The following is an 18,633-nucleotide window of genomic DNA, read 5'->3' as shown; positions in this document are numbered from 1 at the left end:
AACTGGAATCGCAGCTGATCACATGGAAACACAACAGTCTGAACTCAAAAATGCTGAATCTTCACAGCAGAGAGACAAACAGTTGACTGATCAGACCAAAACCAACTCCTCACTTATTTGCTGCACTTTTCACATCTCACACCTAAAGACCCTGGAGAAACTCCCATCGTGAGTCAGTGCCCAAGCATTTTTGAAAAGCAGGCTTCCGCTCACCACCACCACCACCACCACCACCACCACACCCTCACTTCCTCTTCAGAGTGCATCTTCCTCATCAACACGGCAGAGCGAATCAGGGCAAAGCCATCCGGACTTCTTGTTCCTTTCTCCTCTGAACCCCAGAACTTTCAACATTTAGCAGTTCAGTTCCAATGACATCCCGAGTGACCCTCCCAACGTGACTCAGGAAATGCTTTTCTGCACCGGGGAATTTCACAACACCAGATCCAGAAACACGGGACTGAGATCTGCCCACACGATCCCCAGACAGCACAGGAGTGAGTTTTCTGAAGACAACTGGACATTGAGACCTTTTGAGATCCACTAAAGACTTGATGGGAAACGTTGTTAGAGAGTAATTCATTCATAATGCTCTCGATGTCAAATACATTGATCATTACAGTTGAAACACACCAAAGCAACTCACCGGTGAAAACCGAAGACGAACTGCAGGTTGGGTTTAGAAGCAGGCTCTATTCCGTGCACATGCAGTTGACTAAAAACTAAACCAACATGGCGCAAAGCCGGCATTCGGTCTGTGTCTGTGGTTTTTAACACTTAAAGCTTTACGTCTGGCACAAGCCACAGATAAGTGGCCTTCTCACCATGATGGAAGTGTTTGTCAGCATCAGACTAAAGAGTGTTATTGCACAACATCTGGTAAAAAAAAACCCAAAAAAACTAACAACATATTGTGCTAGAATCTTAACCACAACGCAACAGATCCACCTCGAAGCCAGACAGGAACTACAGCATGTAGACACGCCATCGTAGAGTTACAGCAACGATTCAGCTGCTGCTTTTACAGAAGCTGACGCAGCAAGGTGTTGTAACTTCCAGTCTACATTTGGGCACCAGCTCCATGACAGCATTTCAAGTGGAAATGCACCACTTATGTGTTTCAGAAATGTTTTACGTTTATATGGCAACGCGTTGAAAACAAAATCCATTTCCACAGAAATGCGTAATGAAACCACACACCCTTAACAGAGAACAACCTGCTCTAAACATTAACAACAGAAGAAGACAGGCATTCTAGTGGACAGACGACCAAGTTGGATTGTTATTACGGTGACTGTCAAAATGAAACTACCAAGTCCCAGGAGACTATAGACTGGGAGTCATGACACTGTGACGGAAACATTCTTATTGCTCATCTACTGAGCATGTGCAGAACTACTAGCTCCTACCAACATGGTGCGCAGGACCAGTAGCTGCGTTTTCAAAAAGTTGTGTTTTCAGTGGCTCAGAACACGTCTAGACAGACCCCCAAAATGCAACGACAGGTTTTGATTCTCGCTTGAAAGCACTTGGCGTATAAAGTCTCCTGGCTTGTCGTACCACTGGAGGAAGCAGTCAATCACTCTGGCTTGGTCCATTTTCAAGCCAATAAAATGTAACTATGGGCAACAGAAACGTTTTCAATGTATGAATGAGAGAATGGCGCCACAGAAACTCACCACTGCCACCCAATGAAAAAAAGTGGAACTGCTAAAACCTGATATATTGGACCTTTAATAATTCTTCACCATCTCCTCTTTTGCGCCATATTTTATTTCTCAATTTCTTACGTGTTGAGGCTGTACATTGGCTGTGCGTTTTAAAAGGACGGTGGTTGACTGATGCCTGCAGTCTTTTAACCCCAGAGCAAGCTTTTTAACCTTTAATGCCCCCAATCAACCACAAGCCAGAGCTAAGTGACACAGGAAATGCTTTTCATCTGATGCTAAAAGAAGATAATGTCAGAAAACTTGCTTTGCAACAACAGTAATGAAGGGAGCTTCAGTTACTTACCAATTAAGTTTCCAGGCTATACATTTTCAGGCCATAACATCTAACCTGCAATAACTGTGTCATTGCAGTGCGTGGAGCTGTCAGACTGCAATCATTGATCGCCGTGATCATTTAATTGGAGGCAATATGAAAAGATGTTCTTTGAGGGCCAGTGCCATAAGCAGCACATTAACAATTCATCACAGTGGAATAATGGCTCCATTAAAGAAGAAGAGTGCACTCTGGCACGGTGCCCTTTGATTCGGTGTGAAACGCAGTGGTAGTTTGTGGTCAGGAGAGCCTCTCAACGCCATCAGTGCAGCCTGAGGAACAAAGCATGCAGTGAACATCCAGCAAGTCCACCGTCACACAGAGAGACGCTTTCAGACGGAGGAATCCGAGTCTCCCGCGGACACGTCCACAGACCGTCTGCTGCACGCCGACATCTGTTTTAAAGTGAAGTGCATCCAACAGCAACTCACTTCACACGGTCAGGAATGAGAAGAATCCAAACGACAAGACTGTCGTGAGATGTAATCACCTCCAGCGACGAGAGGTTCAAGAAATCACCTTCTCCTGCTGATAACTCATTTACACACCTTCAACGTGTCCAAGAATCAGGAAATCCAACCAGTTTTAAATGAAAATTACACTGAAAATGTGTGTAGAAGACTTGGTCAATCGATCGAATCGAAGTGGTGCTCATTCGATCTGCTTGTGGAAAATGGCCCTTGCCACTGCACTGTGCATGTACCAGCACCGTGCGATGAAGGAGTGCGATTCGCTCAGCTGATGCAGAGAACGACTGCACTGTTGTGAAATGTCGGCTCCTCAAAGTCATTTACAAAAGGGTCGTTTTCACAGAAACTGCTAAAACTAACAAATTTGTCTCTTCAACAGGGTCTAACATAGACAGTTATGATCAGGTCATCTATTAGATCATTGAAACCGAAGGTGTCAAACACATTTTAGTTCAGGGGTCACAAACAGTCCAATTTAATCTGAAGTGGGCTGGACTAATAAAATAGCGCAATTATAACCTTTAGATTTAAACATTTTTTTTGTTGTGGTGCAGAATGTACGTGAAAAGATTTCTATATTTTCACGAAATCAAACAATTACTCCTGAAAATGACTCCAATCACAACATAAAGCCCATTTTAATGAAATATTCAGCTGTGAAACACAGTGAAATGTAAAACTTCTCCCATCACCGTCGCATTATGCATGTTTTCACAAACTCACCCTGACGGCAAGGCTTTCCGTCTAATGCTAATTTGCCATCTCTCATGGCCGCATCACTGATATTACAGCTTGGAAATTGTTTTGTTTTTACAAAAATCCATATTTCCTTTGCTATTCTTACAATCTGCTCGGTGGATTGGAGCCTCTTGCAGACTGGTTTTGACCCACGGTTTGACCGCCCCTCTTATATCTCAGTGTTCATATTCTACAGTCAACCTGTTGCTTCTGTATATTCTTCAACCTTTATAAATCACTTTGTAGGTTTGTTTGTTGCTTGCAGTCTCCCGCTGATTCATTCGTGCTCCCATCAGACTCACTCTCTGAGCCTTATTTCTGCAGAGATTGCTTCCTGTCCAGGAGGAACACTTTTTCTCCGGAAACCTTGAGATGCTTATTGATGCTACATGAATACGAGTAATAGACACACACCCACACAAAAAAAGATGGACGTGTACCGTCTTGTGCCTGTGCTAATGTATATCTAAATCTGTGCTCTTGCCTCACATCCAGAAGGTTGAACTACGGGCCGGAGCCTTGCTACGTGGAGTTTGCATGTTCTCTTGATGTGTGCACTTTGTGCAATTTCTCTACTCTGGAACCGGTTTTCAAAAAACCCAATTTTCGGGCTCCTCAAAACACCACGCCACGCGGAAGCTTGGACAACACCACGCCATCATGGACAGGACCGGAACTACTTCCTGAGGTGTGAATTCAAGTGTTAGTCTCGCTCTGTGTTCGTCCTATGATGGACATTGACTGACATTGACTCCAGAACCCGACCTGCACAGGATTAAGTGCGATGGAGGAAGAATAGAAATACCGTATTAATCCCAAAGACACATTCTTTAAATTCTGCTGTATTTAGGAGTTTTCCTGTTCAAACTGGACTAAAACTGCTATTATTAGTACAAAGAACCCCCCCAAGGGTGCCCCTCTTCCACATTCTTGCGCCCCTGTAAACAACAATAACGTGAAGTAAAAGTAGGTCAGAAACAGCAGGGATGAATGGATGAGGTGACCAATCCATATCTAAAAGCACTGCAGTCCGCGGGGGAGTGTCAGTAACTTTTGTCTGTTGTCCTCAAGGGAGTCAAAACAAAGTTGAAGTTGCCTGGTCTCGCTCACCCACTTCCTCCTCCATCACGCGGAGCTCTGCGTCCTGCAGCTCCTCCGCGTCGCACAGCGACTCCATCTCGAAGATGTTGTTCTCACTCATCGTCCAATGGGGGGGTTAAAACCTCTCCGGGTGCAGAACAAAAAATAATAAAATATCCCACCGGGGAGTGGGGAGTGGGGAGTGGGAGTGGGGGGGGTCTCGGTGGTCTCAGAGCGCAGCCGCGTCCTCCGGAGTCTCCAACATGTTCCAGGCGCAAAAACTCGCTTCAAGTTGAGACTTGAGGAGTGGAAATGAAACGGGTGGGGTCGGGGGCGGGTGCACATGCTGCTCGGCCACATTTACCAGCTGCAGAAACGCCCCCTGAAGTCAAGTTGCAGACAAACTGGAGAGTCGGGACTTCCCGTGCAGCCAAGTTTTGGATTTTCACACAGATATTGACATAACATTGCAGAGACGCTTCATGGACTCGCTGCTGGCCATCTTGGATGAGGCACCCTGCGCCTCTGGTGCATTTATTTCTACCGAGGAAATCATCATCATCATCATCATCATCATCATCATCACTCCTTTACGGAGCCCCTCTGGTGACATTGGTGAAAAAAAAATATTATTGCTTAATAACGCGTGGCCACGCGTTATTAAGCAATAATATTTTTTTTTCACCAATGTCACCAGAGGGGCTCCGTACTCCTTCAATGTTCACACATAAAACAATATTATCAACTCTAAGCCTTGTATTATGCTTTCTACAAAGACTGACATACGATATGGCATGTGGCGTGTGTGTGTGTGTGTGTGTGTGTGTGTGTGTGTGTGTGTGTGTGTGTGTGTGTGTGTGTGTGTGTGTGTGTGTGTGTGAGAGAGAGAGAGAGAGAGAGAGAGAGAGAGAGAGAGAGAGAGAGAGAGAGAGAGAGAGAGAGAGAGAGAGAGAGAGAGAGGATCATGAATCTAAAACATCTTTGGGGACTGCTGAAGCATTGCTTCTGTATTTGGGTTGTGAACTTTAAAAATGTGACCTGGCTTTTATATTCATGTTGTAGCTTTTGTATTAGTCGTGTGACTTCATTATTATTAATATCATTATCATTATTAAAAATATTTGTATCATGAATTAATAAAAATGTTCAGTGGAATTTGGTACAGTGGATGATTCAATCCTCCTGTCTCCATTAAAGAATTACGTTGGCATCCGAGGCAAGACTCAAGTGGTTTGAGTCTGACCTGACCAACGGGACATTTCTAATTATGATTGGCGACCTGTCATCCTCTGTTACCTCTTTGGTTTGTGGGGTGCCCCAGGGCTCCATCTTGGGCCCAATGCTGTTTTCACCATACATGTTGCCACTGGGACCAGTTCTATACCCTCCACCAGGTGCTTGAGGGTTCGTGGGAGTTCGCCCAACCAGTCCACATGTGTTTTGTGGATCTGGATTAGGCGTTGGACCGCGTCCCCCGAGATGTCCTGTGGGGGGTGCTCCGGGAGTATGGAGTCCGGGGTCCCTTGTTGAGGGCTGTTCGGTCCTTGTATTCCCGGAGTAGGAGTCTGGTTCGCATTGCCGGCAGTAAGTCGGACCTGTTCCCAGTGCACGTTGTCCTCCGGCAGGGGTGTCCTTTATCACCGGTTCTGTTCATCATATATATGGACAGAATTTCTAGACACAGCCGGGGGCCGGAGGGGGTCCAGTTTGGGGACCACAGGATCTCATCTCTGCTATTTGCGGATGATGTGGTTCTGTTGGCCCCATCAAGCCTGGATCTCCAGCGTGCACTGACACGGTTCGCAGCCGAGTGTGAAGCAGGTGGGATGATGTCAGGTTCAGGCTATAGACATTTATTAAATCTGCAAGAAAGAACAAGACAACAAGGGCAAGTTTGCTTTACTCGCGAGGAGAACGGACAGAGAGTGCTCAAACCACCACTCCGATCCGCTCTGAGCTTCTGCCGTTTCTCCTTGCTTTTTATTTCGATTAACAGATGGGAGGGTTTACAGGATATGCATCATAGAAATAGACAAGTTGCTCTGCTTGGCAGTGATAAAAAATAAGCACAATCTCAGGACATCCTCTACGCGTAGATCACCACCGAGATGGCAGCTACGGGGAAGACGCAGTATTCCTGTTTACCAGTCTCGGTCAGAGTGCTCCTACCCAGGCTCAGAACACATGATTAGTCAAGGCCAATAAACAGCGCCTGAGTGGCGCTGCCAAATAAGAACAGAAGAAATAAGACTGAAATTAAGCATGAATATGGTAACTTTATGTCCTAATATTCTCACAGATGAGGATCTCGACCGGAAAAAGGTGTCTTGCCCCCTCCAGGTCGGTGGAGTGCCCTTGTCCCAAGTGGAGGAGTTCAAGTATCTTGGGGTCTTGTTCACGAGTGGGGGAAAGATGGAGCGTGAGATCGACAGGCGGATCGGTGCAGCGTCTGCAGTCATGCGGACGTTGTATCGGTCCGTCGTGGTGAAGAAGGAGCTGAGCCAAAAAGAGAAGCTCTCGATTTACCGGTCGATCTTCGTTCCTACCCTCACCTATGGTCATGAACTATGGGTCATGACCGAAAGAACGAGATCCCGGATACAAGCGGCTGAAATGAGCTTCCTCCGTAGGGTGGCTGGGCGTACCCTTACAGATAGGGTGAGGAGCTCAGCCACCAGGGAGGAGCTCGGAGTAGAGCCGCTGCTCCTCCACATCGAGAGGAGCCAGCTGAGGTGGCTCGGGCACCTGTTTCGGATGCCCCCCGGACGCCTCCCTAGGGAGGTGTTCCGGGCATGTCCCTCCGGTAGGAGGCCTCGGGCAGACCCAGGACACGCTGGAGGGACTATGTCTCTCTATGGCCTGGGAACACCTTGGGGTGCCACCGGAAGAGGTGGAGGAAGAGTCTGGGGTGAGGGAAGTCTGGGCAACTCTGCTCAGACTGCTGCCTCCGCGACCCGGCCCCGGATAAGCGGCAGACAATGGATGGATGGATGGATGGATGTATTGTGATTCTCTGTCCTCAAAACTAAAACTATCTGTGAAGAACCTCAGAGTGATTTTAGATAGCGGTTTAAAATTCAACAAACAGATCGACAGCGTGCTCGAAGCAAGTTTCTATCAACTCCGCATTTGAACCAAAACAAAGCCTTTTTTAAATCGCACCGACCTTGAAAGGACAATTCATGCTTTTTTTCAGCTCAGAAATTGACTAATGTAATGCACTTTATGTGGGAGTCTCCCTGTCAGCCCTCAGTCCCTTCCAATTGGTGCAAAATGCTGCAGCCTGTTTTTTCACAAACATGTCCAGACGTGGGCACGTCACCCCAGTCCTCTTCTCCCTTCACCGGCTCCCACTTTCTTTTAGGACTGATTTTAATGTTTTACTCTGTTTTTAATGCACTGAATGACCTTGCCCCTCCTTATTTAGCTGAACTCTTGACTGTCCGACACACTGAAAGAGTGATAAGCTCCACAAATCAGCTGCTACAGGAAGTCTCTAGACCCAGGTAGAAACACTGGGGACATGATTTGATTTTACTGTTGTTGACATAGTGTATGTTTTAACTCTTGTTCTGTTTTAATTATTTTCTTTCTCATTTCTCCTGCCTGTTTTCTTTTACTGTGAAGCACTTTGGTCACTTTGTGTGTTATAAAGGGCTATATAAATACATTTAGATTATTTGATTGTTGAATTGAAACATTGAATAAAAAGCAACAATATCCAGAGAAGCCATGGATCACCAGATGTTTACAAAATGCTGGCAACAAAAGAACACACTATATAGAGAATTAATGACATGCAGAACTACAGTGACTGAATTTATATTTATACGATATAGAAGCAATGACCATTATTAGGAGATGCAAGAAGGAGTATTATAACTAAATATCAGATAACAACAACAACGACAACAACAACAACAACAACAACAATAATGATGATGATGATGATGATGATGATGATGATGATGATAATAATAATAATAATAATAATAATAATAATAATAATAATAATAATAATAATAATAATAATAATAATATACATACATACCAAGGGCTTATGGAAAATTAAATATCATCAATAAAGGAGCAACAAACAAACACTTATTATCCCATCTTTTTTTTTTTCAATAAGGAAAAGACTATTAAGAATATGAAAGCTGATGTTGGTGATTTGAACCACTTTTCTTTCGATGTGGGACCAAAACTGACCAAAGAGGTCAAAGATAAATGACAAGGACTCAGGGAGCCAATTGAACCAATCAGAAATACAGGAATCAAAGTTCCCTCTTCTTAATATGGAGGACCATACGTGCCAAAATTAAATTAATACACCATTAAATAATTATGTTAATTCATAATTAATCCATTATAAGTAGAATAAAATGTGCAAGCGTGTCATTAATTGTGATAATTACGGCAGCAGCAGCCTGCTTTATTTATTTATGTCACATTTTTGATCAGGCACAGTTTTGAACATCACTGGCGTCGACACAGGGTCCTTTCACGCACACGTGTACGCCCCCTGCGTGCTCGCATTGAGCTGATGTTCTAAACCACTTTTTCTCTTTCTCTTTTGTGTGTGATTGTTAAATCGCATCGTTTCTCCACTATGAGCGCCCAGATCACTTGTGTCGGCTGGGTGAAGCGAGGTGTTGCGAAAGGAACCCCGGATAAAGTGAGAACCTCTGACTTTGTTTTGAGCTAACTGGCATTAGCCACTCGGAAGCTATCATGTCAACGTTCAAATTCTCAATAAAATATTGACTTTCGTCTTTAACTGTATGATTAATGTGTGATATGTAAGATCCGTCGTTTGGAAACAAAATAAATAGCCACTTTCAAAGTCGACACAATAAAAACATACAAGAGGGAATTTGTGGAGAATTTGTATTATCATAAACTTGTTCTATTCCTCGCAAAACAATCTTGAGGTTCAATTAAAATATGAATTGATGATATTAATAATATTTGGTAAGATTTTTGATAAAAACACTTTTAACTGCAGGTTGAGTTGAGCCAAGAAGAACTGCAGAGAATCATCACTGAGGCCAAGGAGGAGTTGGGGTTTGTTTAAATAAAATACTTTTCTCTTTTTGTTACTATTGAGAAGTGTAAGTCTACAGCATTGTAGGATTTATTCAGAAACAAATCGCAGTCCCATAAATAATTAAACCAAATAACTTTTTTTTATGGGCAAATGTTTGACTGGTAATAAAGTAGATTGGTTTCATGTTGTTTATATTTATATTTACCATGTTGTTCTTGATTATTTGGATCTTCATTTGGAAAAGATCGTCCATTCTTCTATTCCTCGCATACATTACTGTTGACTTGGATCGAGTGCTTACATACTGATCTCTGTGTGAAATGTTTATTTGTTAAATATTTAATGTTCTCAGGGAACTGGCAGCTGAGGAGGAAGAGGAGGACGAAGGTGTGTCACTTGATCAAAACGACGCCACAGCTGGTGAAGCTGACCAGGATGATGAACTGGCCGAATACGGGCTGGATAAATATGATGAAGAGGATGCAGGTGAAGGATATTATTGACTTGATGTGTGTTGTCTCTCACCTCTTTGTACCGTTTTTAGTGTTTTCATCTCTGAGACTGTTGATTTTCTGTCGCCGTCTAAAGCGACGGCTAACCTCGGCGACAGTCTGGCAGGACTCACCGTGTTCAGCTGTAATGAGGATGATCCTTACATCACCATCAAAGACACGGTGAGTACCCTCTGGCATTACCTGCATACATTTTGTGTACTTCCTTTTCAAGTGTTCTACTAAACTCCCCTTTAAGACTCACGCATGTGTTTATTTTGACCTTATGGCTACAAAATGTCACCAATGTCTTTCCGAGATAACTTCACCTTTAAATATCTGACCTTAACATTATTGTTTGTTGTTTGTCAGTCCTTTTGTCAAATATAAAGTCACTATTTAGTAAGTGCTGAGCTGTTTCCCTGGTAAGTTTGAGCTGACCAGATGTTGGTGATGAGAAATATGTTTGACATATTTACCTGTAAAGTTCAGAGGCCACAAACAGTTGTATCTTGAGTGGGTCATTTAAACTTTCAAGTTTTTTTTTGTTGTGGCACAGAGTATTCATGATGAGAATGTCTATTTTCACAAAGATAAACAATACAAAAACTTAGTATTATTTGGGGGTTTTTTTTCTTTGTTTTTTTTTTCCAGTTTTATGACACTCTATTCATTTTAAGGGGAGATTCCTTTCTGAAATGAGCTATTGGTAAGCCGTCACACAGAGCAGCACTCAGGGTTGTCTGGTGGAGGCTGAGGGTCTTGCTCAGGAACTCCTGGTACATGTTTTTTTGGACAGTGGCAGGAACTCGGAGTACTCAGAGGAAACCTACATACGCGTGGAGAACATGCAATCTCCATACAGCAAGGTCCCGGGCCAGATTTGAACCCACGACTTTGTCGCTGTGAGGCTAACCACCGCACCACCACCAGTTGCTTTTAATGAAACCTGGTCCAAACAAAACAGTGTAACGTCCCAAATAGTTTCTTCTATCGCTGGTGCATTCTGGGGGTTTTTACAATCTCCCCCTGACAGCATGGCTTTGAGGCCAATGCTACTTTTGCTAGCTCTCATGACAGCATCAGGTCTCAGTGTCGTGTCGCTACTGTTTAGAAATGTGTAAAAAAAACAAAATCTATACTTTCTTTGAAGTTCTTACTATTTGCTTTGTGTTTTGAATCCTCTTGTGGACCTTATGTTTGACACCCCTGGTGTAAATGTCAATGTGACGACTGCTTTTCCTCTTTCAGGATCAATATGAGCGTGAAGATTTCCAAATCAAACCTGGTGACAACCTGATCCTGGCCGGCCGGGCAGAGAAGGACTGCTGCAATCTGGAGATCTTTGGTGAGAGCCTTCGGTTATTAGTCAAACAGGATGAAAGGGGGTTTTTATTAATCTCACATGAAACACGTCAATGACCTTTGACACACCACGATGTTTCCCAGTGTATAACTCCGAGGAGGACTCTCTGTACGTCCATCATGATATCCTGCTGCCAGCCTACCCGCTGTGCGTGGAGTGGCTCAGCTTTGACCCCAGCCCTGCAGAAGCATCACGTAAGAAACCCGCTCCGTTTACTTGAATCTCCCCCTCCTCGTGTTACGGCTGCATGACGCTTAAAACACACGGCTTCTTCTGCGATGCTGCTGCAGCGAACTACGCTGCTGTGGGCAACATGACTCCTCAGATCGACGTGTGGGATCTGGACGTGGTGGACTGTTTGGAGCCGGCCTTCTCGCTCGGCAGCAAGAAGGCCGAGAAGAAGAAAAAGAAGAGCAAGAAGGTATGAAACTCATCACTGTGTGATAGTGCTGGCCTCACTACAGGTTTTTACCAACGCATGCGCAGAGAGAAATTTCGCCGTCATTCGAATGTTGAAATGTGAACGTCACTAAGACATCGCAGCCTGTTTGCATTGATTCAGGCGGCGGCGGCGGCGGCGGCGGCAGAGCCTGTGGAGGGACACACTGACGCCGTGCTGGATTTATCCTGGAACAAACTGATCAGGTTGATATCATCTGAAGTTATTCTCACTGTGCAGGAAACAAATAATACACTTGGATTAGATGAGGGTGTCAAACACATTTTAGTTGAGGGGCCACAAACGGTGCGGTTTCATCTTGAGTTGGCTGGAGCGGTAAAATAGTGCCATTATAGTCTTTCAAGTTTTTCACTGGCTTTATGTTCCACGCCCTTGTGCTGATCAAGAATTGCGTGATCGAATAGAGCACAAAAATGAAATAGTTCCCCACAGTTTCTCACCTGGAGAAGACTTTTTAAATGTTTTCACTGATCTCAATGAGATGACTTTTTTGTGTTCCAGATTTTAATGGTGATGCGAAACAAATGAATGATTAGACTGTAATGTGTGTTGATGTTGCTCAGGAACGTGTTGGCCAGTGGCTCTGCAGACGAGACGGTCGTCTTGTGGGATCTCTCACAAGGCAAACCAGCCACAACTCTGCGCAGACACACTGATAAGGTATCCAGCCGGCAGGTCCTGTGTGGTCGTCTTGCTAAATCCAGATCTGACTGCAAAACCACCTTCCTCCGTTCAGGTCCAGACTGTAGCGTTCCACCCGTTTGAGGCCCAGACGCTGTTATCGGGATCCTACGACAAGTAGGAGCTCTGAATGTGAACGTTTCCACGCAGAGCTTCGAGCCAACGGCGGCTGACGCTTTTCCTCTTTCAGGACGACGGTTCTGTACGACTGTCGGAGCCCCGACAGCAGCCACCGGACGTGGAGGTTCAGCGGACAAGTGGAGCGTCTGGTCTGGAACCATTTCTCCCCCTGTAACTTCCTGGTGAGGAAAATCTCTCAATTTACCTCCTGGTTCGATAACAAGGCCAGACAGGGCTTCAGAGATTCTAATTATGTTTTTTAAGTTGTGTCAGAAAGGAAAAAATTGATAAACCTGAATAAAAGCAATATTACAAGTAAAGTCTTAAAGAACTTTTACACTTCGTGGATGAATGCATATTTTATTTAGAGACATCAAATCACCAAAGACGTTTTAGTTCAAATGTACCAATTAAACATCCTCACCTAAGTTCAAGTTTTTAAAACAATTGCACTGTAATTCAACAATATTGAGCCGTAACGCATCTTTTGTCCGAAGTAGAGGCTCATTATTTCATGTTTGTCTCAGTGCAGTTAAACTCAATCATTCCAGTTACAGGATCCTGGAGAAAATCATCATGTGGTCGACATGTTTATGCAGTCATCAGTTTGTACTGATGCACGTCATGCCAAGTATGTTTCTGACCATAGCTCCTGAACCGTTTATGATATCTAGAAAATGCCAAAACATATCAGTCGCTCCAGTGGCTCCCAAGACTTCTGCCATACGGCCAACCAATCTTAGACAAGTGGGAAAAGGAAGGATTTCAGAGGATGGAAGGGAGACAATATGTCAAATATGAGAGAATTCAACCTGGTCAACCATGTGGGAAGAATTCTGTTGGAAAAACATGGTTCAGTTCTTTATTTCACCTTTTCTAAAGGGAGCTGCTGTTGGAGGCTGTGTAGGGAGAAGGAAGCCAACGTCCCATTTAGATGTGACGACGTGTATTGAGTTGATATTCCTTCTGATGGATGTAGTCAAATATTAAAAGTTGGTGTTGAAAGGCATTGCTTAAACCTTCTGCTCCTGATGACAGGATTGACATCATATATTAAACTCATGTGATGGAAAGACTACTATTTTCTCTCACAGTCCAAAACCACAACTTAACAAAAAACCAAAAAGGGAAATGGAAATGAAGGGAAGAGTTAACTGCAGACTAAACGTACTGCAAAGCAGATGCTTTTTAATGCTCAAATAAAACTTTGTAATGCAGGTTTCTCAGTACTCTGAAAGACTGAAGAGTAATACTTAAAACTGTCACATAATGAAAGAAAAGGGGACAGAGTCACTCACTAAATGCACTTTTTGCTCCTATGAAATCAGAATATATCTAATTAGACTCATATTGATTCAGTTAAGCAGTTAGCTTTTATTGAAAAGTTAGAATTAGATGTGTATGTATTCTTTATCCTGCCTGTGGTTCATGTGAATTCTGGTGCCTGTGTTTCAGTGATGCACTCTGGGTTTCACACACTGCTTTGAAAGATTGTAACATGTTTATTTTTTTTAAACAAAGCTTGAATGTCTGGAAAGCTCAATCCATTTTTTTAAGCTCCGTGATCAACTGTCTGTTTCAGGCCAGCACGGAGGACGGCTTCGTCTACTGCCTGGACGCACGCTCAGATAAACCCGTGTTCACTCTCAAAGCGCACGATGAGGAGGTGTCAGGTGGGTGCAGATCTGTTTGACGGGAGCCCACCGTACAAATACACGCCACCTCTGATGCGTGGTGAGACTCGTGATCACTTTGAGAAGCTGTTACGTTCACACTCACCTGAACAGTGTGGAGGAGCTTGGGTTTATCAGCTGTCACAGTCCAAACACACACAGATAAACTGTGAAACTCCTTTCGGTTTAAATTCCACAAACAGAAGAATTTGATATCAAGTGTCCTGGATCAGTCAGAATGTTTCCCTGTAGACTTATGAGTACAATTTGACGACGTTGATGTCAAATACTTTATACGGAGCCTGAAAAAGTTCAAATTCTGGAAGAAAATGTGGTTTTTAGCAAAATGCATCACTTTTTTCCCTTTCGTTTCACCCAGAAATATAACAAAAGCTTTGATTTGTGCTGAAGATCAAGCAGTATGTCGGTTCTCAAGTAAACTAACCTTCTCTCTTTTTTGTTGTTAAGTTTGTTACTGCTCCTCCAACTGCAATTCCCAGTTCATTAACTTGAAAAACCAGTCACTTGCATTACAATTGAAGGTGTTTGGTTTACATGACAGTCCTGGGAGTGACTTTTGGTTTGTTTGACACAAACATCAACGTGGTTGAAGCTGCACTGGGATCTCCTGAGCAGGTTATGTGAAAATTCAGAGTAAGTTCACCCTGAAATGAGGGAAACTGAAACTAGTTTCCGCTCCAGAAAGAGCTGAATTAAGCTCAGGGTCAGTCACCATGGTAACGGACTCTGAACTGAACCTGCTGGCTGGCAGGATTTGGAAAGGAAACCCTGAGTTTCTACTGGCTCCTCCCACCTGAACCTGTGTGTGTGTGTGTGTGTGTGTGTGTGTGTGTGTGTGTGTGTGTGTGTGTGTGTGTGTGTGTGTGTGTGTGTGTGTGTGTGTGTGTGTGTGTGTGTGTGTGTGTGTGTGTGTGTGTGTGTGTGTGTGCGCGATTTTATTAATTTATTGAGTGTCGATGTATACATGATCACATTTTGAATAAACTTTAATAAAAGTGTGTAAACACTGTTAATCTACTCGGTAGGATATTAGCAGAGGACGAGTTTAAACAACATGTTGTCACTGGTTTAAATTACTATTTAAAACAAATGTAAAAGCCTATATCAATTCAAATACTAAAATTAAAATCAAAATGAGGTACAATCAGAGCATATATACATATAAGCCTTTTTATTCTGAAAGAATGTTGTTTTTGTATATAACTTTTAACTCAGAATAACTCGGTTTTCGGTCTGTTGCCATAGTAACTCATGATATCGGGGCTCCATTGATGATGGCTTTTTACTGTGGTTGTGCATGCGCTTAATTTAAGTTGATTGAACTAATTCAGATCAGCTGTTCTGAAACCGGAAACTCTGAATTTCCATCTCAGAGTCATTCGACTCAGAGTTCAGGGAGAAACTCAGAGATTGTTGAACCTCCTTTCTAGAATACGGCAACCCGCGGCTCCGGAGCCGCAGGCCGCTCTTTGGTCCCTCCTGCGGCTCCTTGAGCCTCTGTCTCACTGCAGTTCATCCTGGAGGGACGTAAGGAGGCAAAGCCACCCAGAGCGCAGTTGCTCTACAAAGAGTGGAGTAAAATGTAGGCGGGTTGTCAACGACGCAGTGATGTGACGTCATTACAACAATAATGGATGAAGAACGTAGAATTGCGGCTGCAGGTCATGACAGTGGCTCAACTGGTGTCTGAAGCTGGGAGCTTCCTGTACCTTTCACAGTAAAACTGCTGCGCTGCAGAGCGCTGACAATTCCAGGAGGTTCATTACAGACTTGTTGAGAGTGACGGAACATTCTAGTGAATTACACAACAACTACAGGACATTAAAGCCACAACACTCACACTCATGGTTCTAACAATCCACATCTCCCACATTTATCTTCCATTTTAATAATGTGGAGCAATAAAGGAGCTGAGAGCTGCAATGCATTATGGGAGTTTCTGTTTGTCGTGTTTTAAATGTAATTACTGGGGTTATGTTAGGTTTGTAGTGTTGGTAATAATTGTGTTGTGTTTTGTTTTTGTTGCTTAGTTCATGTAGTTTAGTTTATTAGTTGTAAGTTGTCAACCAGCAGTGAAGAAGGTTTTGTGTGTCCTGTCCTCCTGGCGTGGTCTTCCTGTGGGACTGTCAAAATAAAATGTGTGTGGCTCTCTGGGTGTTGTGTTCAGTGGGAAACAGGACCAAATGGCTCTTTGAGCATTAAAGGTTGTCGACCCCTGGACTAGGAGATCTGAGAGGGAAGTGGGTTGTTTTCATGGTACGTTCATGGGTACCTGGGAACTTTGAGTGCTCCTCTGTCCAAAAGAAATTGAAGCCCACATTAGAAATATCGACAGATAAATGAATTATATTGCTGTTAAAATGGCCTGTTTATTGATTAGAAAGTGAATAAAATCCTCCATTAGAAGAACTTCCTTCGTATCTTCTTGCTCGTCTGTACGAATGTCCATGAAGTTCCATTGTTAATGTTTATAACATGTTGCACTTAAGTGTGTATGGTTTTATTACAAAAACAACCAACAGTACCAACTCATGGCCTAATATGCTATCGACATCATGTTCAATGTTTCTGACGTGGAAATACAAATAATTTTCAAAACGTTTCTGTGTAAACGCAAAAAATGTCTGAAACGGAAATGCAAAAATGATGCTGTTCCACATGAAAAGTTGAGGATTGTTGAGAACTTGGACAAAAGTATACAAGAAAAATGTTTGTCAGTTGTCGGTGTTTTACAACCTGAGTTATTTATTTAAATTATTTTATGTTGACAACAAACCTTTGCAGCTCACTGTGCTCATATTCTAAACTGTGCTCTATTCTAAACTCTATAATTCACATTAAATATGAATGGACCTCAGTTGCCACAGACAGACACCCTCACCCTCCTGGGGTTTGAACTTGTGCACCTCACAGGGTGACTTTTACACCGACTCTTCTCTGAAACGTTGTGTTTTTGCAGGTTTGGCCCTCAGCAGTCAAGTGAAAGGATGCCTCGTCACGTCCTCGGCTGACAAACACGTCAAGATTTGGGACATTTTGAGCAACAAACCCAGCCTGGTGCACACACGCGACATGAAAATGGTGAGAAGATGAACTCGCAGCATGTCGCTGGGGGTTTGCATTGTTTATTTCATTTGTATTTTTTTCATGCAGCACTCTGTAAAGTTGACCGCTCGCTTGAACTCTTTCTGTGCAGGGCGTGTTGTTCTGTGCTTCCTGTTGCCCCGACCAGCCCTTCATCTACGCATTTGGAGGGCAGAAGGAGGGCCTGCGGGTTTGGGACATCAGCGAAGTTGCAGCAGGTACACACTGAGATAAACCTGTCGATCTGAGCCGTGCAAGTACATGTTTTTATGTTTTTAATTAATGCTCTGTTACATTCCGGCTGTTTGCTTTCAGTGGCCGAGGTGTTTGGAAGCAGGGAGCGATTGGTGGCCAGCACGTCATCACAGGCTTCCACCTCTGCAGCCACATCCGACATGGAAGTGTCCTAGTGAGGAGCCGGAAGAAATACCAATCTGGAAACATGAATAAACTGAGAAACGCATCGAGCCTCTGTGCTTCAGTGTGCATTCCAGGTTTCTGAGGAAATCCTTGGATTTGATGAGGCCGGACGCGATGATTGCAAACCTGGAAGAAACGGGAGCTCACAGTCGCAAGACTTCCAAAGAAACATGTAAAGAGACATTGCCTCCTTTAATTCCTCACCTGCATCTCAGTCAGTTCACTTCCAATTTTTAGTTAGATATTTCAACTGTTGATACTACCTTTTCAGTTCTGCTCAGTTTGTCTATTTTCTGTTCAATACGATGTAACGTGAAACATTTATATTTGAACATTGCATACCTAATTTCTTGGTAAAATAAACTAACAATACCCAACTTTAATAGACATCAAAAAGATTAACTATTGGTGTGTATTCAATAAATAAATGACATTTATTACATTTTTGTGTGTCTATTTTGTTTTATGGTGAGCATGATTACTGTAAATGATGTGGATTGGGATAGTGGTCGGATATAAGACTGCTTTATAACTCAAAGGGATTACTTTGGAGTTAACGGAAATAAAATTATACAATTTAAAGCAAAATGGAGGTCAAATTTGTACTTGGATCTATTAATGGTTGAAGTTAAATATATTGAACCTATTGAGAGATTTGTGGTAATTATGTTGCTTAAAAAGTGGTCTCCATCCATCTTCTATCCTACTTTAACCTGTGCAGGGTTGTGGGGTCTTGGAGCCAATCTGAGTTTAAACTAACACACAAATTCCACACAGGCTGTATTTGAGCCCATGGCATTTTTGCTGTGAGGCCAGAATATGTGGCATCATCCCATACTTGCCTAAATATATTCTGGATAATGTAATATATAAAGAAATCTCAAAATATGTGGGTCTGTATGTGATAATTATGTAAATTCAATACAAATTATTTGT

General features: G+C 43.1%; 2 protein-coding genes across 2 annotated transcripts in view; one reads left to right on the top strand and one right to left on the bottom strand.

Annotated features, from left to right (window-relative positions):
• ano6 (anoctamin 6) overlaps positions 1-4,622 on the bottom strand; it is a 28,509-nt gene extending 23,887 nt beyond the window's left edge. Inside the window, exon 1 of the mRNA XM_080518175.1 lies at positions 4,362-4,622. Within this exon, the coding sequence (XP_080374301.1) occupies positions 4,362-4,452 (91 nt within the window). The 5' untranslated portion in view covers positions 4,453-4,622. The remainder of the gene's footprint in view (positions 1-4,361) is intronic.
• A 4,264-nt stretch (positions 4,623-8,886) lies between these two features.
• On the top strand, positions 8,887-18,115 carry pwp1 (PWP1 homolog, endonuclein). Its single transcript, XM_080518466.1, has 15 exons — positions 8,887-9,009; positions 9,340-9,398; positions 9,734-9,867; positions 9,970-10,055; positions 11,124-11,220; positions 11,322-11,432; positions 11,529-11,659; positions 11,801-11,883; positions 12,262-12,358; positions 12,435-12,496; positions 12,570-12,681; positions 14,082-14,172; positions 17,153-17,274; positions 17,390-17,495; positions 17,593-18,115. Exons 1-15 carry the CDS (start codon positions 8,944-8,946, stop codon positions 17,685-17,687), a joined length of 1,452 nt encoding a protein of 483 aa, XP_080374592.1. The 5' UTR covers positions 8,887-8,943; the 3' UTR covers positions 17,688-18,115.
• The last annotated feature ends 518 nt before the right edge of the window (positions 18,116-18,633 follow it).

This window comes from Blennius ocellaris, assembly GCF_963422515.1.
Source record: "Blennius ocellaris genome assembly, chromosome: 22".
NCBI lineage: Eukaryota > Metazoa > Chordata > Actinopteri > Blenniiformes > Blenniidae > Blennius > Blennius ocellaris.
This window is presented reverse-complemented; position numbering and strand designations above follow the sequence as displayed.